Source organism: Lutra lutra, chromosome 1, assembly GCF_902655055.1.
Source record: "Lutra lutra chromosome 1, mLutLut1.2, whole genome shotgun sequence".
NCBI lineage: Eukaryota > Metazoa > Chordata > Mammalia > Carnivora > Mustelidae > Lutra > Lutra lutra.
In genome coordinates, this window is record NC_062278.1 from 208,984,073 (window position 1) to 209,010,364 (window position 26,292).

The 26,292-nt window shown below is 49.3% G+C and overlaps 1 protein-coding gene across 10 annotated transcripts in view; it reads left to right on the forward strand.

Annotated features, from left to right (window-relative positions):
• SUGP2 (SURP and G-patch domain containing 2) overlaps positions 1–26,292 on the forward strand; it is a 31,288-nt gene that overhangs the window by 2,086 nt on the left and 2,910 nt on the right. For 9 of the 10 annotated variants that reach the window (XR_007121785.1, XR_007121786.1, XM_047696496.1 and 6 more), the window contains exons 3-9: positions 3,500–5,104; positions 8,528–8,648; positions 14,107–14,594; positions 15,627–15,738; positions 19,972–20,492; positions 22,238–22,299; positions 25,557–25,693. Coding sequence is in view for 8 of the 10 variants with exons in the window: in XM_047696496.1 (XP_047552452.1) it covers positions 3,500–5,104; positions 8,528–8,648; positions 14,107–14,594; positions 15,627–15,738; positions 19,972–20,492; positions 22,238–22,299; positions 25,557–25,693 (3,046 nt within the window). In the remaining 2 variants the exon portion in view is untranslated. The remainder of the gene's footprint in view (positions 1–3,499; positions 5,105–8,527; positions 8,649–14,106; positions 14,595–15,626; positions 15,739–19,971; positions 20,493–22,237; positions 22,300–25,556; positions 25,694–26,292) is intronic. The other variant, XM_047696502.1, reaches the window with a different exon arrangement.

Below are 26,292 nucleotides of genomic sequence, written 5' to 3' on the forward strand. Positions count from 1 at the left end.
AGAAGGGTTCTTAAATCAGTCTGTTTCCGTCATCCCCACCACCGCTGCCCACATTTGAGCTCTTATTAGTTCTCGCCTGGTTTATTGTAATCTGAACCATCTCTCGGCTTCTGGCTCCATTCCCCTCAAATCGGCCCTCCCCGACAGATCTATTAATGCCAGCCTTGCTGGGCCAAGGTCCTGCTTGGATTCTTCGGGGTTCCCCATTTCGGGGTTACATCCTCAAGTGCAGGAGCAACCAGGTAATGGTAATAGTGGTGTGTACAAGATGAGGGCATGGGAGGTTGCCAAGTGTAGGTCTTGCCTGAAAACATTGTCCTTGGAAAGTTTTGAAGTGTCACACCCACAGAATCAAAAATGGTGCACACACCGTTTGCAAGATGACGGGGGTCCCTCACCATGGCACCTAACGCTCCCAGCCCTCTTCTCCTGCCTTTGGGGCTCATGTTTCAGTGACACTGTGCTGCCTGTTTGTGCTTTGAATCCCTCCCCGGCCCTGGCCAGCCTGGTTAAGTCTCTCGGGCACTAAGACCCGGCTTGCATATACGTGCCTTCCCCCAGGAAGCTTCGGCAGGTTTTGAGGTTGATTTGATTGCTCTCCTGGGCCCACTGAGCACTCCCTTTTTTGAGGTGGGCCAGCCTCCTCCAGGCTTCCTTTGGGCCTGTGCTGCCCCCTGCACCAGCCTCTGAGCTAGTGTCCACTGAGGAAGCTGCCTCAGTGTTGATGGAGTGAGTCTGAGTGCAGGGGCAGGGATAACTTGTGTACTTTGGATGGGGAGAAACCAAAGCCTAGAAGCTATCTTCAGCTACTGTATTTTTAAAAATGCTTAAGTATTTCTACACAAGAACATTCCCATTATAAGGGATTGGAAGAATTAAGAAGTAGTTAGGAGTATGGGGCGCCTGAGTGGCTCAGTTAAGCATCTGCCTTTGGCTCAGGTCACGATCCCAGGGTCATGGGATCCCATATTGGCTCTGCTCAGTGGGGAGCCTGCTTCTCCCTCTGCCGCTCCCCCTGCTTGTGTGCACGTGAGCATGCTCTAATAAATAAAATTTAAAAAAGAAAAAAGCAGTAGTTAGGAGTATAATGTAAAAGTTTCTAGCTGCTTCCTTACCCCTCAGAGGTAACCATATCTGTGGTGTTTTGTGAATACTTCAGTTCTTCTATGATACGTTTATGTAATCCTAAATACTTACATATGGACATAGGCATACAGACACATTTATATGTATATATTTGTATGTGTATGTATACACATGTATATATCTAGAGATTTAAATCTTGGTTTATTTTTATCTAGAGACTCAGACGTTAACTGACATGTATCTTAGTCTCCTCAAGAAAAATGGGGGGTGGGAGCTGTACCAGGAAACCAGCAGGATGCTAGATGGTTCCGGAACCACCACTTTGTCACAGAGCTAGCTGCATGGTCCATCCACCGGCCTTTCACTGTGTCTGTTCTAGTCTGTATTGCTTTACAAGGCGTCTGAAAACCCCGTTGTGCAGACCCCATCCCCCACCGCTCCTAATGCTGTTGCCCTAACCGTGCTGTCAGTAGCCATCGATACCTGTGTTATCCTGGTGGACTTTTTGCTGGAACATCCATATTCACTCTTGTACCTGAGTGGTCAGTCCCGTGCACTGGCCAGGGAGGTTTCCCCTTTGCTCCAGACCCCTTCATGGCTTTCCATCTTGTTTGGAATAAACTGTGGAGTCCCATTGAGGGCCTGACTTGATTTGTTACCCCCATTCTGTTCACATCTTCTAGCATAGCGGGTCCTTAACTTTGCTGCTTGTTAGAATCATCTGGGGACCTTTTGAGATTTTACTTATTTATTTATTTATTTACTTACTTATTTTAGTGAGAGAGCGCGTGTGCAAGCTAGAGAATATGCACACGTGCATGGGGGGGGCGCAGAGGGGGAAGGAGAGGGATAAGCAGACTCCACAATGAGCGGGGAGCCCGACGTGGAGCCCAATCTCATGAACCTAAGATCATGAGTGGACTCAACCAACTGAGCCACCTAGATACCCCTTGGGGACCCTTAAAAATCCTAATGCCCAGGCCACATCCCCATCCCAATTAATTAAATCAGGACGCCTGGGGATCCTGAAGGACTCCAGTAAGCAGTAGAGTTTAGGAGCCACCTTTTACCACTTTGCCCCTCGTTCCTCTGTTCCATTCTGGCTCTACTCGTTCCTTGCTAGTCTTACCTCTGGGCTTTGTCCTGATGTCCCATTGCCTGGAAGGCTTCCCCCATAACTGCACAGTCTGGCCTCTTACACCAGGCCTCTGCTGCATAGATACGTTGCTGTCAGAGCAGCCCTCCTTGACCAGCCTGTCCGAAAATGGCTCTCTTCTTCCTGTTCTGTCTGCTTGATTCTTACAGATGGTGGATTTCTGTTTATTGTTTGGCTCCCTCAACTGATAAATCTAGAGGAGTAGGGACTTCACTGTCTCCTTTCCCTGCTCTATAACTCCATTGCCTGAGCAGTGCCCACACACAGTAATTGTTCATTTGCTTATTTGTTGAACAAATCAACTTGGGTTTATACACAGCTTTAGCTTCTTGTGGTATCTTGGCCCATTACTCCTTCCTGGCATCTCTCTACCTTTTCTTTTATTTGACTTCTTGACTAGGTAATATTCTGCCGTAAGCTAGAAAGTTAGAAAGCAACTCTGCAAAGTCTCCCTGAGGCCTGCTCTTCCCATGTTCCTGGCTTCTTACAGAGTTTCTTTATGTGTGAATAAGCAAGTGCAAATTTAGGCTCCTGTTTTTCTCATTTCTACACATTCTGTTCCGTTTTCATTGGGGCCTCTCTCGCTGTGGCTTGTTTAGCTTCTGCGTTCTCTCTTACCTCGTTTGGTCTCTCTGTTTTTTCAGAGGATTAGTTGGCCCAGTGGACATTTGTAAGGGAGCCTGTCTGCCACCTTTGGGTCAGATGCTCAGCTGTGGTCGGCTCTGGTGGGTGTAGTGTCAGACATGGCTCCAGCCATAGTGGCACTGTGATCTAACATTTTCTCCTCAGAGGCAGGGAGGGCAGGCAGCCGCCAGAGGAGCTGTCTACTGTGTGGTAAGGTAGAAATACACAAGTTGTATAAAGTTGAAGTGGTTGTAATAAAGTTGTAGTAAAGAAGCCCAGGTTATTTGGGGGCCTGAAACCCTTCTGTGAGTCTAAAAGAGGGCTCATAAAAGAGATGCCTGCAGAGCCTGGACAGCAAGGCCAAATGAGTGACAGGCACTACTGCCCAGCCTCTGTGGCCTGTCATCCAGGCACATGCAGGGCCAGTGCTTGGAGGTTTCCTATTTTTGTAAGTTGATAGTCCAGATTTTTAAGTAAAGCCACCCACATTTTAAATGTTAGAAACAAATACAAATTTCTAAAATGTATTCTGGCAAAAAAAAGGACCCCTCGTGGCTGCTGGTATGTGGACTGTCTTTTTGCAACCTCTGGTCTAAATTACCTTTGTGCTTCTCTTTGAATCATTTATTTCAGATCTTCTAAGGACAGTCCCAAGAGCCAGAGCAGATATGTATGATGACATTCCTAGTGACAGCAGATATACTCTGGCTGGATCTGTAGCCCATGCTCGAGACACTGGAAGAGAAAGCCTGCGAGGTGATGTATTTCCAGGACCTTCCTTCAGATCAAGCAATCCTTCTGTAAGTGAAGACAACTACTTTCGCAAAGAGTGTGGCCGGGATCTGGAATTTTCCAACCCTGAATCCCGAGACCAGGTTTTTGGCCACCGGAAATTGGGACATTTCCGTTCTCAGGACTGGAAATTTGCACTCCGTGGCTCTTGGGAACAAGACTTTGCCCACCCCGTTTCTCAAGAATCCCCTTGGTCACAGGAGTATAATTTTGGTCCTTCTGCACTCCTGGGGGACTTTGGTTCCTCCAGGCTGATTGAGAAAGAGTGTTTGGAGAAAGAGAGTCGGGATTATGATGTGGACCGTCCAGCGGAGGCAGACTCTGTGCTCAGGGGCAGTGCCCAAGTCCAGGGCAGAGGCCGAGGTTTAAACATCGTTGACCAGGAGGGGGCCCTTTTAGGAAAGGGAGAGACTCAGGGCCTGCTCCCAACTAAAGGGGGAGTTGGGAAACTTGTCACACTAAGAAGTGTGAGCACAAAGAAAGTACCCACTGTAAATCGTATTACTCCCAAAACTCAGGGCACCAACCAAATCCAGAAAACCACCTCAAGTCCTGATGTGACCCTGGGGACAAACCCAGGGACAGAAGATATCCAGTTTCCCACTCAGATCCCTTTGGGGCTTAATCTGAAGGATATTCGACTCCCCAGAAGAAAGATGAGCTTTGACCTCATAGATAAGTCTGATGTCTTTTCAAGATTTGGGATAGAAATAATCAAATGGGCAGGATTTCACACCATAAAAGATGATGTTAAATTTTCCCAGCTTTTCCAGACTCTCTTTGAACTCGAAACCGAAACCTGTGCTAAAATGCTTGCTTCATTCAAATGCTCCTTAAAACCAGAGCACCGAGATTTTTGCTTTTTTACTATCAAATTTTTAAAGCACTCTGCTTTGAAAACACCCAGAGTTGATAACGAGTTTTTAAACATGCTTTTAGACAAAGGTGCTGTGAAGACCAAAAATTGCTTTTTTGAAATCATAAAGCCCTTTGACAAGTACATCATGAGGCTTCAAGACCGGCTCCTGAAGAGTGTCACACCCCTGCTCATGGCATGCAACGCCTATGAGCTGAGTGTCAAGATGAAGACCCTTAGTAACCCCCTGGACTTGGCTGTTGCCCTGGAGACCACCAATTCTCTCTGCCGGAAATCTTTAGCCCTTTTGGGACAGACTTTCTCCTTGGCCTCCTCTTTCCGGCAAGAGAAAATCTTAGAAGCCGTGGGCCTCCAAGATATAGCTCCCTCTCCTGCCGCATTTCCAAATTTCGAGGACTCTACTCTGTTTGGGAGAGAGTACATCGATCACCTGAAGGCCTGGCTGGTCAGCAGTGGGTGTCCCCTCCAGGTCAAGAAAGCTGAACCTGAGCCAGCCCAAGAGGAGGAGAAAATGGCTCCTCCTACCAAACCCGAAGTTCAGGCCAAGGCTCCGAGTGGTCTGAGTGATGGTAAGGAAAGCACCGAAAGTTCCTGTTTATTGTGATTAGTTGGTTTTTCATGTGTTCTTGCAATGTCTTATTTTTGAGATTTTTGCCCCGAAGTTTTTTTAGCCAACTGGAAACATTCAGAGTTTTAGTAGAAAACTCATATTGGCCAGTGTGCGTGGGCGCTGTTCATTCTGTAAGCGTATATTAGGAATCTTCTGTCTACCACAGAAGTTTTTAGGCGTTTCTGGGTCATAGACTCCTTTGGGAATCTGATGAAAAGGTGTGGCGCTTGCCAGGAAAAAGGCACACATATTTGTACACAATTCTGTCTGTGCTTTCTGGGGGGTTTACTATCCTGCAGCCAAGGTTAAGAACCCTTTGTTAGCATCTCCCTCCCCCCACTCTAAGATATTCATTCATAGAGGGGAAAGTAAGCACTGGGCACTCTCTCTGGGGCGTGTCTAGGCTCCTAAGGGACAAGTCAAAAAACCCTCCTGTGCCAGGATTAAGGGGATGGAAGAGACCCCAGCCTGGGGGAGGCCGGGAGGCCATGTTTGAGCTGTGTTGAGGGATCAGTGGAGATTAGCCACATCAGCCCAGGTAGTAGAAGTATCTTTCTACCCACTTGCTTTTCTAGAATGGCTAAAAGTCGATAGATCAGTTAGGTACATCTGGTAACCTGTAGTTAATGAGTCAGCTTCATGGAGGTTCCAGAAAGGCCAAGAAAGAGGTAATAGTTTAAAAAAAGGAAGAAGTAGTAGTAATAGAAATATTTGACTGTTTGGTGTCCCTTCTCTCTCCCTCTTAGCACCAAGGATGGATGCTTTCTTGCCCAGACATCCCAGAAGTCATGAGCATATTGTGGTGCCCATGTAACCAGCAAGGAAGCACTTTCCCCCGTCTTTATCTCAAGAGGAAGTCCTTTTCCCCACAAGGCAGTGTTCAGCTTCCATTGCCCTAGCCAAGTGGGAAGGCCTTGTTTGTCCCTGAATCTCTTTACTCCTCTACACCCTTATGGAGCCCTGACTACATCAGGCACTGGGTAGGTCCCACCATGGATGGGCAGCCACCCCTAGTCCTGGAGAGGGAGCCTTCTAGAAGTGGGCTCAAGGCTGAAGCAGGACCCTTCCTCCCCACACCCCTCATAGTGGGGGAGTAGAAAGTTAGTGTAATGATGATAATGAAGAATTTTGTTTGAAGGAGGAAGAAAACACCCATAACTGAAAGTCTCCCACCACTGTTTTATGGTTTTGTTGCTCTGCAGGTGCCCCCCACAGCAGCAGTCTTGCTGTACTGAAAACACTACGGTCTGTTCTTTTACAGGATCATCAAAGGCCTTTTTCCGTGTTTCTGCAGCATTTGCTGCCTCATGATACTGACATAACGTAAATGACCTCACCCTTCCCTTGATGTGGGACTCAGGCTGCCTTTTACTAGAGGCCCCTGAGGCTGAGCAGAGTCGGGTTCCCTTGTAACTGATGTCTGCAAACCTGGGCTGTCTGGACAGCAGATAGCTGGCACCAGCGCCCGTCTCATGGGGGACTACCCTGCTGCTGCTTCCATTACTGTCAGAAACACGGGGATGACATCTTCAGTTGAATGTTTGGATTACTGCTATTGTTATTTTTTAAGTTCCCCTCTACAGAATATGGTCAGGGGAGGAGGTTTGCAGGATCAAAGCTGGGATGCTTGCTTGTGGTTACCTTCTCAAGAGATAGTTGCAGTAATCCACAAATTGCATTGTTTTTCCAAGCTTCCAACTTTGAACCTTTTATTCTTTGGTAAGATCATGTAAAACTAGCAATTCTGTAAGATGAGAGCCGATATAAAAAAAAAAGGAAAGGAAGCAGTTTCAACGGGGAAATAGTTGCAGTAGCATGACAGTTGAAGAATCCATGTAGCGGGTATAAAGAGTTCACAGGTTTAAAATAAGCTCAAAGCTGCAACTCAGGCATGAGCAAGGACAGGACAAACTAGGAAACCTCTCCAGTCGAATGACTAAACAAACAGACCGTTCTGTGCAGTAAAACCAGCAAATATCTGAAAATGAAACAGTCTTACTAATTGAGTGCCAGATGCTTTTCTGTGTTGCCAGGGGCATTTTTTAAATTGAAATTCATGTTAAGATGGTTCAGTCAGGGAGTGCCTGGGTGGCTCAGTGGGTTGGAGCCTCTGCTTTTGGCTCAGGTCATGATCCCGGGGTCCTGGGATCGAGCCCCGCATCGGGCTCTCTGCTTGGCACAGAGCCTGCTTCCCTTCCTCTCTCTCTGCCTACTTGTGATCTCTGTCTGTCAAATTAAAAAAAGAAATTAAAAAAAGAAAGAAAGAAATTTAAAAAAAAAAAAGGTGGCTCAGTCAGTTAAAGCTCTGAGTCTTTTTTTTTTTTTAAGATTTTATTTATTTATTTGTCAGAAAGAGAGAGAGAGAAAGCACACAATCAGGCAGAGAGGCAGGCAGAGGCGGAGAGAGAGGCAGGCTCCCTGCTGAGCAAGGAGCCTGATGTGGGACTCGATCCCAGGACCCTGGGATCATGACCTGAGCCAAAGGCAGCGGCTTAACCCACTGAGCCACCCAGGCGTCCCTAAGCTCTGAGTCTTGATCTCAGGGTCCTGAGTTCAAGCTCCCTGTTGGGCTCCACACTGGGTCTGGTGCCTACTTAAAATAACAAAAACAAAAAATACACCTCATATTGAAGGAAATTTACTCTTTAAGAAATGTTTTTCTTTTCATACATTCAGCAAATATTTTCTGTAAACACCTTATGGCCACTGACTTCTTTGATTAGGGAATTTTTCTTTGCAAATTTACATATATGTTTTCTGATTATAAAGCACATGCATATTTATTTTTTATAGATAAAGCACAAAGAAAATGAAGTTGCTGGTTAAGCTACCCATAGAGAATATCTATTAATATTCTGGCATGTTTCCTTTTTTTCCCTGTATGTCCTTAGTGGTATAGCCCACTGTGGAGTGTGGTCTTTTCCTGTATGTCCTTATTTATGTATCTTTTCTTCCTGCCTTCATACTGGGAATCATAATCTAGATTTTTTATGCATTTTGTACAGAGTCACATTTTATATCTTTATGTTTTTCACTTAATGTGAACATTCCAGTTAAGCAGTACCTGACAAGCAGAATAGAATTGCTACGTATCATTTCCTTCTGTAGAATATGTGCATATGATGCTCTGTACAGTCATTGTAAGCTTGTGACTTTCTCTTTTAGTGGTTATGCTCTTCTGTCTTTTGGGAGGATGTTTTGGGTATTGGTTTTTAGAATACCATGCTGCTTTCCTCTCTTCAATGCTGATATCTCTTGAATGAGGATTTTGGTCACCGGTGCCTGTTTAGATTCCGTCCTAAGCCTCTGACTCCATCCTGGTCATCCCAGGCCCGATCTGGTCCAGTGTATTTCTCAGAAAAGCCCTTTTTTTGTGTTCCAGCGGTACCCCAGCGAGCGGATCACAAGGTGGTGGACACCATCGACCAACTGGTCACTCGTGTTGTTGAAGGCAGCTTGTCTCCCAAAGAGAGAGCTCTTCTCAAGGAGGACCCTGCTTACTGGTAGGTCTTTAAATGTTGCCCCTCTGAATCCCTCCCATAGAACACACAGCAAAATTCATGTCTCCATGGTGTCCGATGCAGAGGGCGAGATAGCAATTTTGAGGCATGGTATTAGCCAGTGGGAAGAGCATGAGAGAGGGTCGGGTTCACCTACATTCAAGCCCCAGCTCTCCTGCCACCCTGCCACCCTGCCATGGTCTCCCTGCCACCCTGTCCTTCTCTCATCCAGGCAGGGAGCCCCTCATGCCTCTGTGCTGGGTGAGCACAGGATGAGGGGAGATGCACGTGCAAAGAGCACATGAAGATCAGGGTGGGTCACCTTAGTTGCTCATGACTTACTGCTGCTGTCCGTTAAACTCTCTTCTCCTTTTGCCTTATTGCCTCTTCACGCAAATGGAATAAGTTTTTAAAATTAAAGTTTTCAGCATCAATACAGTACTTGCTGGGGCGCCTGGGTGGCTCATTCGTTAAGCATCGGGCTCCCTACTCGGCAAGAATTCTGCTTCTCCCTCTCCCACTGCCCCTGCTTGTATTCCCTCTCTCGCTGTGTCTCTCTCTGTCTATAAATAAATAAAAAAATTTAATAAATAGATAAAATCTTTTAATATATACATACATACAGTACTTGCTTATTAGAGGAAGTCGAGAATAAGACAGTGAAGGGAAGCCCCCCATGTGCCCGCCGGTATCTACTGCCGGTTTTCCTTGTTTGCTTCCGGTCTCTCTGCCTGTGGTGGGCTCTTTGGGTTTTGTGTCATGTGGCTGTGATTTCACTGTGTTATAATGTATCTTGCTCTTTTGGGGTTTATGTATGTATTTTTCTTACTCATTTTAGATAGCACAGGAAAATGCTTATAATCCTTAATTTTCATAAACGTTTTCAGATAGCTGCGTTTGTTAGTCCATAGAGGAGGTGGCCGGAGTTCAGTCAGCCATCCCTCTCTGGTTACACTTTCAGAATGATTTTGATTGCATACTGTTTCCAGCTGGTTATGTGAGTGGCTTAAATGCATCCCATTTTCTTGTGTGTTTAGGACTACCTCTAGATTGCTGCAAGTGGAAAATGTAAATGTTCACACTTTAACTTTTTTTTAAAGATTTTATTTATTTTTAAAATTTTTATTATTTATTTGAGAGAGAGAACATGTAAGCAGGGGAGGAACAGAAGGAGAGGGAGTAGGAGACAGTTTCCAGCAGACAACACACTGAGCACAGAGCAGAGCCCAACGCAGGGCTTGATCCCAGGACCCTGAGGTCATGACCTGAGCCAAAACCAAGAGTCAGGAGCTTAACCAGCTGAGCCACCCAGGTGCGCCTAATTTTTTAAATCCTAAAAGTGGCATATGTCCTTTGGAAAAATGTAATAGAAAAAAGTAATAAGGAGGGTAAAGATGCTATTACTCAGCGCTCCACCACTTCTCCCTCTCAGCGTGTCCTGTGTTTCAGACCTAACATCGCTGTCCCTGTTAGCAGCGGTTGCATGCTCTTCTGTTGTACACAGGTACCCGAGCACACTCATCCATTGCCAGTTGATGATGTGTTCTTAGATTCTTTTTTTCCTCACTGTAAACACCATTACGATAAACAGTGTTTTCCATTTATTTCTGTCTACATTTCTGGCAGTTGATTAGGGTAATATCTGGGAGTGAAATTTCTGGGTTAAAGAGAAAGTTAACTTGAGAGGCCTTTGATCTCTGTCGTTTTTTCTCAGCTGCAACACGATTGACCTTTGAGACTGGATAATCCTCTGGTGGGGGCTGTCCTGGGCTTTGCAGGACACTTAGCAGCATCCTTGGCCTTCCCCCTTACACTAGATGCCAGTAGAGTTCTCCATCCCAGACCCTGCCCACTGGGAGACCTGTTACCACTCTCTAAGCGTGCCATGCCCTCACCTGTGTTTTAACTTAAAGATAATTTCATAGTGTGATGTTTTACCTCCTAGTCCTTTGTTAATTAACAAAGATTATACATTTCCTTATAGTATATCTCGTTGTAGTTCCTCTTTTTAAGTGTCTATTTAGGTCTTGTGTGATAAATATTGTACCCATTCTGGACTCAGTGTGCTTGCTGTTGTAATTGCTAAAAGTGCTTCAAAAGTATAAATTTCCTTGTAACGTTACTAGAGTTTTGGTCTTAACCAGCATCATTTACCAGGCGGGAGGGTTGGAACTTACATGGTTTTACTTTTACAGGATTCTCAGACTCATTTGGATTGTTTTCATGTTTAGAATGAGGTGTGCATATAATTTAAAAATTAAAAAAAGGGCGCCTGGGTGGCTCAGTGGGTTAAGCCGCTGCCTTCGGCTCAGGTCATGATCTCAGGGTCCTGGGATCGAGTCCCACATCGGGCTCTCTGCTCAGCAAGAAGCCTGCTTCCCCTCTCTCTCTCTCTCTGCCTGCCTCTCCGTCTACTTGTGATCTCTCTCTCTGTCAAATAAATAAATAAAAAATCTTTAAAAAAAAAATTAAAATTAAAATTAAAAAAAAACAAACAGCCCAATAAACAAATTGTCCCATCATAATTTATTGAAAACTTGATTATCAAACACTCTTGCATTCTCCGTACTTGGTACTATTCTCGGCACTTTTCTGATTTAAGCACTAGCTGACTGAATCTTCATAAACCTTGTGAGGCAGATATGTTCTCATCCTTATTTTATAGATAGGAAACTTGAGGCTCAAAGAGGCCTCTTACCTAAAGAGTGCAAAACTAGTAAGACAAACTTGAGATTCTCATCCAGGCTCTTGGCCTCAATCAGTGTGCATGCTGAAGGAAGGAAGCTAGATAACCTCAGATTGAAGGGTGAAAGCAGAGACCAAATCTTCTTGGGTAAGGTACTCCAGACTTAGAAGGCCTAGGGGCAATTTCCAGGTGATTGGGCTGGAGAGAAAGGGGACCCCGAGAAGACTGAGGACATGTACCTCTGCATCACAATTGACCAGGCTCATGGTCACTGACAGCCAGTGGTAACAGACAGAATCATAGCCAGAGTTGTAACTATGGGAGGTACAAAATTAGAAGTAAGCATTGAATTAGAAATCAAATATATGAGGAAAATCATCATGAAGAAGAGTCACCAAACTCAAATAGAGCTGACACCTGAGAAGATGGAGTTACTATAAGAAAAATAATTAGTCTAAACATATATGTGTGTAATTAACAGTCTTAGGTGGAAAATAATATATTGTATCCATGAAATAGGAGCTTTTTGTTTTTGAAAAGAACCTGTGTTAAAGATCTTGGAAATGAAAAGTCTCCCTGTTGAAATAAAAATGTTAGTGGTTGGCTAGAATAGACCCAGATGAGGAACGAATTAGGGAGCTGAACTCAGACTTGACTCTGAAAACTCCTTCAGAAGGAATTACTGGAGACTATCAGAGGAGAAGATGTGGTGCCAAGAAAGAATGATAAGAAACTAGTAAGCTTAGGACTTTGGTGTGTACATTAGAATTCTTAAAGAGTACGTGTGTGTAGTTTGTCAAAAATATCAGTTGAATTGGGGCCCTGGGTGGCTCAGTGGGTTAAGCCTCTGCCTTCGGCTTGGGTCAGGATCCCAGGATCCTGGGATCGAGCCCTGCGTCTGGCTCTGTGCTCAGCCAGGAGCCTGTCTCCTCCCCCCCCCCCCCCCCCCCCCCACCGCCCTGCCTGCCTCTCTGCCTACTTGTGATTTCTGTCTGTCAAATAAATAAATAAAATCTTAAAAAAAAAAAAAAAAAACAAAAAAACACTGTCTGGGGGAATGGGATTTGTATCCTGGGCTTCGGAGTCACCTGGGTGCTGACTCTGCTTTCTGCTCTGGGTGAGGGGGTACCCTTGCTGGGGCTGTGTTTAATTAACAGGATAACCAGACCGTTTCTGTTAGTCAGTGCTCCTTTATGTAGGAACCCTTACTTGTTATGGGGCCATCCGGCAGGATGGTGTTGTTGGCCCAGCAGAGTGTCCGGGGCAGCGATGGAGCGGGCATGCAGCCTATTTCCTCCGATCCAGCCGGACCTTAACGGTGCGGATAGCAGCGGCGAGAGCTGCTCGGGGAGCTGCCCCCCGGCGGCTCTCCGCGTTAGGCCGTGCTGCCAGCACCCTGCTTCACGCGGCCCTGCATCCAGTCACCCTCTGTCATTGCTAATCGGGAACCTCACAGCCTTTTAATGTCAGGCAGTCTGAAGGCCACCTGAAATGTTCCCCTGCCCACCAAACAGTGTTCATTCCTCTTGAACACAAACTGAAACTGAACATTCTCGAACTCCTGAAATGTGCGAGGTCCCAGAGAAACTCTCAGCACATCCCAGGAAAGGAAAATCACATGGGCCACATTACACAACGCATATAAGTCAAAACTAGCAACAACCAAAATAAAACTTGCTTCTGAATAACTTTTGAGTGGAGGGGAACGAGAACGGACATTAGAAACTTCACAAGGAAGCAGCAGGGGGCGCTCTGCACCCTGACTCCAGCTGCAACCGTTCAATGTGGGACACCTTTGTCAGAATAGAGTGAATGTGAGCATTCACCCATGAGGCCAGAAGGAAATGGCAAGAAAAGCCCAGGATTAATGGAGATGAAAGAAGGTGCTCACGAAGTGGAAAACAGTAAAGAGTGTAAGTTCCCCTCCGTGCCTCTTACTGTCCTTTCCCCAGGGCTAATTAAGTTTGCTTTATATTCTTTCCACCCATGGGAAGAAAGCAGATGCACACGGATCGGTGTACACAGAGAAGATTGATGTGGTCCACGTCGATGCTGTTCTTCTGTAGTGTGCTGCCTTCTCCGCCTATATCATGGGTGTCTTTCTGTGTCAGTGCTTGGGACTCACCCTCCTTCTCTTTCCTGTACTGTTTTCTTTCTCTTCTTTTTTTAAAGATTTTATTTATTTATTTGTTTGTTTGTTTGTTTATTTATTTGACAGAGCGTGCACAGGCAGGGGGAGCAGCAAGCAAAGGGAAAGGGAGAAGCAGGCTCACTGCTGAACAGAGAGCCTGATGGGCTCGATCCCAGCACCCTGGGATCATATGAGACCCAAGCCAAAGGCAGACACTTAACCATCCCAGCACCTCTGTCTCGTTATGACACCGGCATGTGATTTCACAGCCACGGCACCCTGGCCTCGGTGGTGCAGTTGAAGCCAGCCTCCCTGGGCCCTCTGAAGTAGGTCATCTCCCAAAAACGGCACCCACAAGCGACAGAGTGGCAGTGTCTCTGTGGCTACAGAGTGACTGTGTTATGAGGCCACCAGGAGTTGTGAGCACCTTCATCACTGGGGATGAAACCCAAGGAGGAACGACCAGTGCTGGCTTAGAGCTCCCATTGCCCTGCAGTTACTCTGGGCAGGAGGGGACCCGGGTTGTCCGTGGGGCAGAGCCTCTCAGATGGCAGGCAAGGGTGTGCAGAAATGGGATCATAGCATTGATTCGGTATGTGGTGGTGTTCTAACCAATGTCCTTCTGTGCCTGTTTTGTTATGTAGGTTTCTGTCCGATGACAGTAGTCTGGAGTACAAGTATTACAAACTGAAGCTGGCAGAAGTGCAGCGGGTCAGCCACACCTTGCCGGGAGCAGATCAAAAGCCCACAGCGGCCGAGTGTGCGGTCCGGGCCATGCTGTACGCCCGGGCCATCCGGAGCCTCAAGAAGAGGCTCCTCCCAGGCCGGCGGCGGGGGCTGCTCCGCACCCAAGGGCTCCGGGGCTGGAAGGTGAGGAGAGCAACCACTGGGACCCAGACCCTCCTCTCCTCAGGCACCAGACTGAAACACCATGGCCGGCAGGCTCCAGGTTCATTGCAGGGAAAGCTGTCCCAGCCAGATGGAAATGATACTGCCAAGGACTGCCCACCTGACCCGGCCGGACCCTCTCCTGGGGACCCCAGCCCAGAAGCCTCGGGCCCATCCCCCAAGCCAGCAGGAGTGGAAGTCTCTGGAGCCCCTCAAACCTCCTCTCCCTGCCCATCTGCTGACGGTGGGTGCTCCCTCCCATCCCCCTCTTACAGGCCCCAGCCCCAACTCTCCAACCTCCAGGGGTCTCTCGGGAGTGGGGGTGGGAGACCTGGGTGGTCTGAGCGGTGCTGCAGCAGGCAGAAGCGACGGGGACCTACCTGGTCAGGACAGGTGCACGTGGAGGCACACTCCACTTATTTCCTAGAGGGGCTGGCCCTCCAGTCCTGTAGCCGTGTTCGTCCTGTCCGGGGATGGAGCAGACTCACCGTGTCCCCTGCAAGGTCATCCTACTGCCCGCCCCCGCGAGTTGTGCTGTGGGCCCATGCATGGGGCTTCGAGCTCCTCGATCCATTTCTCTGTTCTTGCCCCTCTTTACGTTCCATAGGGCTGCCCTCGTCTCTTATTCTGGTCCTTCTTCCCCAAGGTCTCTGTTTCCTTCCTCAGACTTAGCTGACCTGCAGTTTCTTCTCTTTCTCCTGGCCATCACTTTTTCTCTGTGTGGCACGCCTGCCCCTGACCCACTTAGCACTGGGTGCGAACGGAGAGGGGAACCAGAATCTACACCACTGCTACATTCTCTAGCTGTCGCCATATAACGAGCCATTCTGAATTGTGGCTTCAGACGGGGGGGCGCAGTGCTCCGAGTCTGCTGAACTGGGCTGGGCCCACACATGTGTTTGCAGGCAGCAGGTTTTATGGGGCCATCGGCGAGGTAACGGGTGCCTGGGTCACATACTTGTCGCCCCTTAGCAGCCAGCCTGGATTTGTTCACCTGACAGGAGGGTGGTGGAGGTGCTCAAGGCCTCAAGCCCAGGTTCCACACTGACGCCTCCTCCTGTCAGTCAGCAGGCGGCTCCGGGCCAGCCCTGATTTGGGGGGACAGAAGACGATCTGCCTCTGCTAGACAGAGCTGCAGAGTCCCATGGCAAAGGGCAGGGATGCAGTGAGGGGACACCAGGGGCTGTCTTTATAATTAGTTTCCATACCCACCTCCAAAGCAGAAATTGGAAGCAACAACTCAGAACTGACATGTGATAGTCGCTTTGTTTTGTAGTTGACACGAAGACCATGGAGACTGCGGAGAAACTGGCCAGATTTGTTGCTCAGGTGGGACCAGAGATTGAACAGTTCAGCATAGAAAACAGCACCGACAACCCCGACTTGTGGTATGTAGCCATTGTGCCCTTTGAATTTGAGTGTCCTGAGAGCCCCTGGGGTGGCCTGGCAGACACTTCTCCCCCGGGAGGCACCCGAGGAGAAGTCATGGCTTCACTTCTGCCGAGCTCAGGGCTGTGAGGAGGAAGCATCTGCTTTGGGGTGTTGGACGGTACTGCCCTCATCTGTGGCATCAGAAAAAAACCTCCCCTGGAGGGAAATTTAAGCTGTATTTGAAGGTCAAGTGGACTTTGATCAGGGCAAGGGGGAGAGAGCACCCAGGCATAGAGGCCAGTGGGTTCCCCAGAACCTTTACAGAGGCCGAGTGTTGTGGGGGAGCGGGAGGCGGGGCACTGTCCCTGGTCACACCAGTGCTCCAGATGGTGATGGATGGCACCCAGTCCGCCCGTGGGCAGCTGGCACTTCCACTTTGCAGTGGCCTGGCTTCCTTTTGCCAGGAGGGGGTGCTGCTACCACTGTCATTCCTCAGATGCGGTGCCCACTCAACAGCACACAGCCTGCGGGTGACAGAACCAGGAGCCTGCTCTGCCTTGTGGGGCGGGTTCACCTCCTTCAGGGGGAGGCTGCCCAGGAGCTCCATGTTCCTGGTACCGAGCCGTAACCCAGGTGGGGATCCCATGTTGTGCGTATTGTATCCTCCCATCGGCTGGGAACTCTGGACCCTTGCCTTGCTCCTACCGTGCTGGAAAGCCATGCCTTAGTCTAATTAATGAAGACTAGGGTTGAAAACTACATGTGTCCTAGAGCATTGCTGGGACCCAGTAGTGACCCAGCACATTCTTCCAGCTTGTTGGGGACCTTGAGTAGGTTCTGCACTGGGCCTGCCTCCTGCTTCCTGTGAGACCCAGTCCAGCCTCGGGGAGCAACGATGGCTTCATGGGGTTCAGCCCGTTCTGCCTTTTACAGGCCTGGTGACTTTGGGACCAGCTGGGCCTAGCATGCCTCACAGTTGGGCAGGACCCGGTTAAGGGGATGGCTCCACTAAGGGCAGCCGGGAGCATTCCATCGGTTGTGTTGTCTGTCTGTCTGTCTATTTTTCTCCAAGTGAGAGTTCTGCAGTATTCTGGGCACCTGCGACTGCCAGGTTTGAGTTTGTCACCATTTCTGACAGCCTTTTCTGAGCAGTGTTCCTTAGGCGGCACTATCCCTTCCATTCCCACACAGAGTCCCCCACTGTACAGCAACATTAGGTGGAGTGATCCCCTCTGTCCCCCAGTCCGGTGCTCAGGGAGCACTTTGAGAATGACTGCACCCGGCAGCACACATACATAATAAAGGTCGAAGTAATTCTGTGTTTCTTTTCCTTTAGAAAAATTATACCTCTAACATGCTCAGTAGTCATCTGAGGTAAATCCTTTTTCTGTGTGTGGTTAGGTCATCAATTTGACATATAGTCAGGTTCATTTGTTTCTACAGAGATTCAGTTTAGGGCTATATTTTTCTACCCTTTTTAATTTAACTTTAAAAATAAATTCAGCATTTGAATGGTTCTAAAGTAGAAATTATAGAAGGTAAGTTCAGAGAAGTCTCTGAGTGGGAATCCCCCAACAACAACAGGAAACCATTTTCATTCAATTCTAGGGCATATGTGCATTTCCCCTTGTTCTTCTACCACTAACCCCTTTGTTCTTACATGTAACTTTCTATATGTAATAGACACTTCTGCATCTTGCTTTTTACCCTTCACCACCTATCCAGATGTCCCTTGTGCCTTCCCCACCTGTCCCTTCATTCTTTTGTCCACTGTCATTCTCCACATGTAGCCACACGAGGGTCACTCCCCAGCCTTCGTCATTCACACTGTTCTTATGGCCTTATCAGTGACTTCACACACAATGACTTCCTGGAGAGAATCTTCATGTATCTTCCAGAAGGGGGACTGTAGGGCCCCAAGGTCAGTGCACTTGTAATTTTGTTAGATAATGGAAATCCCCCTCCCCGAGGGCCACGCCTAGAGCAGTATCCAGAGTACCTGTCCCCACCCCTCACCTTTTGGCATGCCTTAGGGTCAATAGGATTTATGAGAAATTTCTCATTTCCATGAAATTGTAGTTTCCATTTTTCTTAGGAGCGAAATTGAACATCTTTTCGTAAACTTGTGTCCTTTATTTTCCTGTGAACTGTTCATTTGTCTCTTTAAAAAAAAAAAAAAAGAAACGTGTGTCCTTTAAAAAAGCTTTGTTGTTGTAAATAGTTTGCATTTTTTACAATTTTGTGTAAATGCAGCTTGTTCTCACTTTTTGTCCAGCCCCTTACCCAGCGCAGTCGTTCAGAGTCAGCCGTGTTTGTTGCGTGTGCGCCCAGTTCATTCCTCTTTGCTGCTGAGTGTGTCCCACTGTGCGGCTGGACCAGTGGTTTCCCCACTGCCTGTTGATGGCACTGAGATGTTTCCAGTCTGGGATGGTTACAGATAAAGCAGCTGTAAGCAGCTGTGGATAAGGTCTTTATTTTTCTCCAGGAAATACCAAGGAAAGGCTGGCTCCATGATGGGTCTGTGGTTAACTTCTGAAGAAACTACCAAGCTGCCTTTCCGAGGAGTGGCACCATTTTGCATTTCCAGCAACCTGGACGAGAGTTCTGGTTCCTCCCCATCCTCACCAGCACTTGCTTGTGTCAGCTTTGTCATGTTAGCGTCCCAGCGCAGGGAGTCGGGGTTGCACTTTGGTTCTCATTTCTCTAAGGACTAGCCGTGCTGAGTGTCCTCAGGTGTCTTTGTGTGTTTTCTATACTTAAGTGTCTGGATCTTCGGTCCATCTTTTGATTGGATTGCTTTTTTACTTATTAATTAGTTTTGGGAGTTCACTACATACATCCTTTATCAGAGTCCTTTATCAGGTGAATGATTTGCAGATATTTTCTCCTGGTCTATGACTTGTTTTCTCATTCTAGCTGTCTTTTGGAGGGCTCAAGTTCTTAATCTTTGCCCTTCTTTCTATTGGTTTTTTTGGACTTCTTCTTTCTCAGTTTTTTAATAAAGATCTTTATTTTGGGGGTGCCTTATCGGCTCAGTCGGAAGGGCATACAGCTCTTGATCTTGGGGTTAGGAGTTCAAGCCCCCGCGTTGGATATAGAAATTATATAGTTTATTTTATTTTATTTTATTTTATTTTAAGATTTTATTTATTTATTTGACAGAGAGAGAGGGATCACAAGTAGGCAGAGAGGCAGGCAGAAAGAGAGGGAAGCAGGCTCCCTGCCGAGCAGAGAGCCCAACGTGGGGCTCGATCCCTGGACCCTGAGATCATGACCCGAGCCAAAGGCGGAGGCTTAACCCACTGAGCCACCCAGGCGCCCCAGCGTAGTTTATTTTTAAGCCATCTCTGTACCTGACTTCAGATACCATGTTTCTGGCCTTGCCTTCGTGTTGGTGTTTTCTGTCCGTGCATCCCAGGACTGGTACCACACTGCTGTAATTGTAGGGGCCTAGTACACTGTAATATCTGTAAGGTCAGAACCCTTCACTGATTTTATTCAGAGTTCTCCCAGATACCCTTACAGATTTTTTTTTTCTCTGTGAAGTCTAAAATCTTGTTCAAATGCAGGGAAAAAATGAGGCATTTATTGAGATAGATTTATGCATTGATACTTTGATCAGGGAAGAATTGACATCATTATGAGGTTGAGTTGTTCTATCTAAGAACAGGGTTTCTTTCCTTGGGTCCAAGTGTATTTGTGTCCTCGTGCATGTTTTCAGTTTCTCACACTAGCTGCGGCCTTGGATCAAGGTGGCCGGGGGACCCAGAGGCTCAGAGAGGCAGTATTGCCACCACGTTGACGCAGCTTCACTGTAGAATGAGGGGCAGGAGTGACGTGCCTTCCTCTGTCCTACCTGGCGGTCTGAAAGGAACTGGGCAGTCAGAGCGAGTGCACGGGAGTCCCAGAGTGGCTGGTGACAGACTAAAAGGGATGAGGAGGGCCAGGTTGGATCTCTGACTGCAGTGCTAGAGCAGCACATTCCTTGGTTATTCCTGCGTACTGTGTTCCTCTACCTCCCTCCCCTGAAAAGCAACTAGGCCTCTTAACTTTGCTCAGTTACCACCAGTCCTCAGATCTCTATCTCCTTGTGCAGCTGCACCATCATCAACCATAGTTGGTAGAAAGGGGTTAGGTTATTTGTTCCCTGGTCCCACTCCCAGCTTTGCTGGATCTCTTCTGGACAGTTTAGTAAATATGAATGTTCCGAGGTCACTCTGATTAACCAGTGTCCTTCATCCTTGTCCCAGGTTTCTCCATGACCAAAATAGTTCAGCCTTCAAATTCTATCGAAAGAAAGTATTTGAACTATGCCCGTCGATTTGTTTTACATCGTCTCCACTGAACCTCCACACTGGTGAGGGCGCAGATTCTCAGGAAGGCCCCCTTGATCCCATGGAAGGGGAAGGAGAGTTCGAAGATGAGCCCCCTCAGCACGAGGCTGAGCTGGAAAGCCCAGAGGTCATGCCTGAGGAGGAGGAGGACGACGACGAGGAGGAGGACGACGAGGAGGAGGGGGGTGAAGAGGTCTCCACTCCTAGAGGGTCCTCCAGGTCCGCAGGAGGGGCAGCCAAGTCTGAGGGCTCTGAGGGCAGCCCCCCCACTGATGGCCTCCCGAGTGAGGCGGCCGAAGATGGCCCAGCTGGGGCACCTGCGCTGTCACAGGCCTCCTCGGGGGCCTGCTTCCCCCGGAAGAGGGTCAGTAGCAAGTCCCTGAAGGTCGGCATGATCCCAGCTCCCAAGAGGCTGTGTCTCATCCAGGAGCCCAAAGGTGAGTGCCAGGTCATCATCCTATCTGCCCTAACACGGTCTTCCGGTCAGCATCTCAGAGGAGCCGTGCTACTCAGTGGTGACCAGGAAAAGTTGTGGAGACCAGGTGACGTCACCTAACAGTATGGAAGAGTTTACTGGCCTTTAGCCCAGGCTTTTAGCCACAAGATGACCAGTCGGTCCCTGTCCCCCTTCCCGCCTCTGATTATACCTGCCAGCCTGGACGTTATCTCCCCAAACCCCCCAGGGCCAACAGAACATGAAGTTCTTTGGTCTTGTGTTTTTAACCTAAAATAATTGTAGTGTTTTGCATACCACTCCGAAATGTTCCTGCGAAGCTCACGTTGCCAGCTGGTGTAGGGCTGGCAGTCCGAGGACGCGCTGCTGTGTTGGTACAGTGGCCGTGTGTCAGCATCAGAGGCTGCTCGATGTTTCCAGGATTGCTCACAGTCTGGGGGAGGAGCCCCGGCCGTGAAGGGCACAGGCCTTGGTCATGTCAGCTGTTTCCTGCCCGTGACCTTGGGGAGTACCCAGCCTTCTGAGTCCCTGGACGGCCCAGGACACTGATGCCTGCTTAGTGATGATGAGGAAGGAGGGCACAGGTGGGGATGTTCTTGGGCAAGGTTAGTGGGAGCCATGTGCTCTGCTGCCTGGGCCACAGGAGGTCATCTGCTCTTCTTCCATGGGGAGGGTTAAGATTCTTGAAGTACCGTTTAACAGCAGTAACACACATCTTTCTTAAGGGCACAGTCTGAGGAGTATGGGCAATCGTGTACAGCCAGGAGTTGCTCCAGCACGGTGGAGCTGGAGCCTTTCTTCAGAAATGTCTGTCTCTCTCTGTGGTCCCCTCCCCATTTTCTGGTCTCATGGTCGTGCTTTTTCTAGACTGTCAGCAGGCAGAATGGGATCGTGTGCGACCTTTTGATGGACCGGCCCTGGCCCTCGTTATTCCTCATGCCCCCCACCCTTCCAGGTGTCGTCACAAACGCAGGCCTGGGCTGTGCTTGTTGCCGTACCTTCCTGGGAGGTGGTTGTGGCAAACGGTGCCCCGTCTTGTGTCACCTCCGTGCTCACTGTCACACTTATTCCCAAGAGCATCAGTTCAGTTTCTCCTGCTGACAGAACAGTCCTGTGGTTTGTGTTTGGAAACTTTGGCGCTACCACGGATTGCCGGCTGTTCTACCCAATTCAGACGTCCTTAAGAACTTCCTGCTGCTGCTGGCAGCCTCTCCCAATGCCTCAAGTCCCTCATGGGGAAAAAGTGGAGCTCTTTCTGTTTTGGAAGCTCTCAGTTCCTTGGGTTGTTGATGAGAAAAAACCCACCCCTGCTGATCTCTCCTTCATTAAAAATAAGGCTATAATGTGATTCACTGCTCTGTATGAGAAGCACGGTTGTTTTGTACTGGAAAGTTCTATGTGGACTTTTAAGTCTTTATCAGCGGAACAGTTGCAGAAACTCTAGGAGGGCAGGAGACTGTGAATAATTTATTTGTTGAAGCAAAACGTGTTCTTACGGTCATGGAAAGTGGCCTGTGCATCGAACCCTTCATCATACACGCGGGAAGTCCTGTGTTAAAGTAGACTCTTGCCCATCGAGCAGCCCTCACAGGGGCTCCTGTATTCCTGCCTTTGTGCTCCTGGTGCCCATGATTCCTGGAGGCAGCCCGGCAGGCTGCGGTGCGGGCAGTGCTGAGAGATGCGGAGAAATTGACGTGTGTGTACGGGTATGTCTCTCGTGTCTTCCAGTTCATGAACCAGTTCGCATCGCCTACGACAGACCTCGGGGGCGGCCTGTGTCCAAAAAGAAGGTGAGCATGACCGAGTTCTCACACGTGCTGTAGTCAGTTGGTGTTTGCTGGAGTTTTAGGGGGCACTGTGGCTTGTAACTACAGAACATTGGTACTTTAGACCTCATGACGTACAAGGCATAACAAACAGCCTTTTTTCTCGGGGATTTCTTGAAACTGTTTTGTGTTGCCGGAAGCACAGGTGGGTAGTAATGTGTTTATTTAACCAATAGGCGAGGCCTGATACACGCAGCGTGTTGGGAGAGATGAACAAGGTAACGCCCTGGCCCTTAAGGTTCGGATTTAGCGGGCTGTAAATGTAGCTAAAGAGCTCGCTGATTGGCTAGAAGCCAAGACATTGTGTGGATGGGTCTATGCACACACGTGTGCAGTAACTGGCAGACCCTGCCCACGTGCCAGGCCCCATCTGCCACCTGGAGGCAGCAGCGAGCAGGGCCAACAGGGACAGGAATGTGTGAGACTCTTGTGGCCCGTGTGCTGGATGCAGGTCTAAGGGAAATAGGGAATAATGTGGGGTTGGGGGTGCCATTTATTCAGGGAGGCCTGGGAGAGGCCCCAGGGTGGTCTTGTGTCAACAGGTAGCCCTTTGTGGCACCCACATGGGGTGGGGAGGTGAGGAAATAAAGGCAGTGAGGCCCCAGGTCATAGAAGGCCCGTAGACAGATGTCAGCAGTGAGGCTTCTTCTCTCGGGGAGGCCCTCGGGGACCCATGGTGGTAGTTTGAGGGGAAGACATGGCCGCTGTGGCTGCTGTGCTGAGAGCAGCCTGTCAGCTGGGGGCTGGGGAGAGCCAGGGGCCGGGAGGGTGAAGACACAGTCAGTGGGACTTGCCGATGGATTGCGTGTGGAATAGCCAGAGCCCAGCATGCAGGATGCCTCCGTGGTTGTCTACCCGGGCAGCTCGGAGTTCGGAGCTACCATTGTCTGAAATGGACAGACCCGGGGCAGGGGTGGAGGGCAGGTCTTCAGGGAGATGGGGTGCACTCCAGACAGGTGCATAACGTGGGGGCAGGTAAGGCTGGCCGAGGTCACCTAGGACATATGTGGGCACATCCCAGGTCCTTAGAGGTCAGGGAGATGAGTCAGGAACCAGGTGAGGTCTCTGCCGGTGTGGGGTGGTCAGGATAGCCTGTGTGGAGGACACCTGTTGGAGAGCACTGTCAGTCTCAGCAGCCAGAGGCAGGGTCGGCGAACAGCAGGGAGGGGGGTACTTTCCTGGGCCCAAAGCTCATGGTCCTAACTGATGTGCTCAGTTTGAATTGGTGCTCACACCCAGCTGCGCATCCGGGGGTCTGGGTGAGGGGGCACCTGGGCTCGGGCTCAGCCTGGCCCCCTGATCTCAGCATGTGGTTCCCGAGTCTCCATTTGTACATCTGTGACTTGGTTCAGAGGGGGTTCATGGGTGAAACAAAATGCATGTTACCTGGCTTGCAGTCAAGACCTGCGAGCTACAGTCTCTCCGTGGGCCAAGAGCTTCCAGCTTGCTCCCTCTGAGCCGCTTTCCCGGAGGGGTGCGGATCTGCCCTTAGGGGACCTGTGGCCGGCCTTTCCCTTGCCTTACCCACTCTCTTGTCCTCCCACACTTGTTCCTGCTCAGACCCTCAGACTCTCACCATTACCCTCAGCACCAGCTGATCAGGATGGAGGAGCCCTTTCCCCGTGCGGCCTTCTCAGCCTATCCAGACTGTCCTCGGTGTTAAGTAAATGTTTTTAAAAATAGGCTCAGGTGGTAGGGACAGTGTGTACTTATGAATATTCATGAGTAAATGAAAACATTTTCTTTTCTTTTTATTTTTTTTTTTTAAGATTTTACTTGTTTATCTGGCAGAGAGAGAACATGCGTGCATAAACAAGGGAAGCGGCAGGTGGAGGGGAAGGGAGAAGCAGGCTCCCCGTTGAGCAGGGAGCCCGATGTGGGGCTCGATCCCAGGATCAGGACCTGAACCAAAGGCAGACGCTTGACTAACTGAGCCATCCAGGCACCCCATAAATAGAAATATTTTCTGCTCACACTGGGCAGGCTCTCCAGAGGCCCCCCCAGGCCTTTTAACCTGTCTTCCCACAGCCGGCTCTGGCGCCCATGTCTTATCCAGGCCTTCTTGTTCTCTACTTGTAGGGTCTTTCCCAAGCCCCATTCCTTCCAGCATTCCCAGCTCTCAGTGAGGTCTGCTTTGTGCTAGACATGGATCCCAGAGTCCCAGTAAAACCCAGTCTCTGCCCCTGGGGAGCTCCCAGACCTGGGACGGGGCAGCTGGACAGATGAACAAGTCATTCAGGTTTGCTGAGCAATGTCTGAGGGCGACCGGAGAGGTTTCCAGGATAGGGTCACTGCTCAAGTTCCGGAAGCCCATAGTCGCGTTCCAAACAGGGTGGGGGAGTAGGGAGGACCCTGCAAGCCACTTTTTCATATAGAGTCTCTCTTAAGTAGGTTCATGGCCTGTTGGGCCCCCTCCTGCCTCAGCCCTGCCTCCCCTCTGACTCCTATATGTAAGGTTTTATAGGTGAGATAAACACGACACCACGCGAAGTGGGTACAAGGCAAGATTTATTAAAGGCACTCTCCCGCGAAGTTTTAGGGCTCAGGAGAAGGGGAGCCAGGAAAGTTGCACTGGGAGGGAGTTGGTGGGGGGGGGTCTTTTATCTATTTCCTGCATAGGTATCGGGTTACCTATGGAGAGATGACCTGGGGGCCTACATCCTTTTGGCGGGAGAGTCAAGGGTGAAGGAAAGCTGGGTGGTGGGGGTGGTTGCTGGAAGACGGCGGACCCGGCGGACCCAGCGGTCATTTCTATTGTTCCTCCTCCACTCCCAGCGACCCAACACTATACACCAGGGGCCTTGCTGCCTCAAGCCTCTGCTCTGGTTACACCCAGCGTGGGGCTGTACCCTCGGGTCATCATCACCACTTAGGGCTCTTCCTGCTAACCCCTTGGCCCCAAGACCCTCCAGCCCATCGGGGTTTTCCTCATGGTCTTAGCACTACAGTGCTAGTGGTCACACTGGGGCCTGAGAGGCTGGTCTGGCTGGGTTCTGTGGGGGCATCTCTTACTCTCCACTTTTAGAAGCCCCAGCCCACCCAGGGAGTGTTGCTGGGAAGTGGGAAGCGGCCCGTGGCTTCATCCCAGTGTCTCCCAGTGCCCTTGGAATCAGAGTCAGTTGCGGGGGGGGTGGGTGCTGGACTGTGCCAGGTGCAGCACAGGCAGACCCTTGCTCCGGGCGCTTTGCACAGACCACGTGCTATATCCTATCTCTCCTCAGAAACCCAAGGACTTTGACTTCGCCCAGCAGAAGCTGACTGACAAGAACCTGGGGTTCCAGATGCTGCAAAAGATGGGCTGGAAGGAGGGCCACGGCCTGGGCTCCTGTGGGAAGGGCATCAGGGAGCCCGTCAGCGTGTACGCAGCAGGCGCTTGGGGCCAGGGATGGGGTGGGCAGCGTGCTTGGAGAGAAGAGGCTTTCTCTGGGATTCTTGTCCTGAGTCTTTTCATCCAAAGCCTGATTTCTTGGCTCCCCTCATGTTAAACATGGCTTCAAACTGGCAGGGTTTTTTCCCTGACAAAGGGAGTCTTAAGATGAGGTGAGAAGCAGATGATTTACATATACAGGTGTTCTTACAGGCTCCTTGCTGCACTCACGCAGATGAGTTAAATGGTTTCTTGGCCCCTGGCATTTCAGCCACATTCCTTATTGTCAGAAAAGCTCAGTGGTAATTCTAGGTAGTTACAATAAAAACCACTTTGCTTCTTCCGGGAACCCATAAGCCAGCTAGCCAGGGTGGGAGAAGATGGCCCAGAGTTTGTTAGGCCCCATTAATATCCAGCAGGGATTTCATTTAAAACTGAGCTTACCACCTGCTGGGGGAGGCTTTCTGCTGTAATCAGTCTTCTGAGCGCGCCCCTCAGAAAGTCCACACACCCACGCAGGTGAGTACCCTTTTTCCACGCGGTGACTCGTGTCTTCACTTTCCCTCTCCTTTTCCCTTGCGTGTCCCACA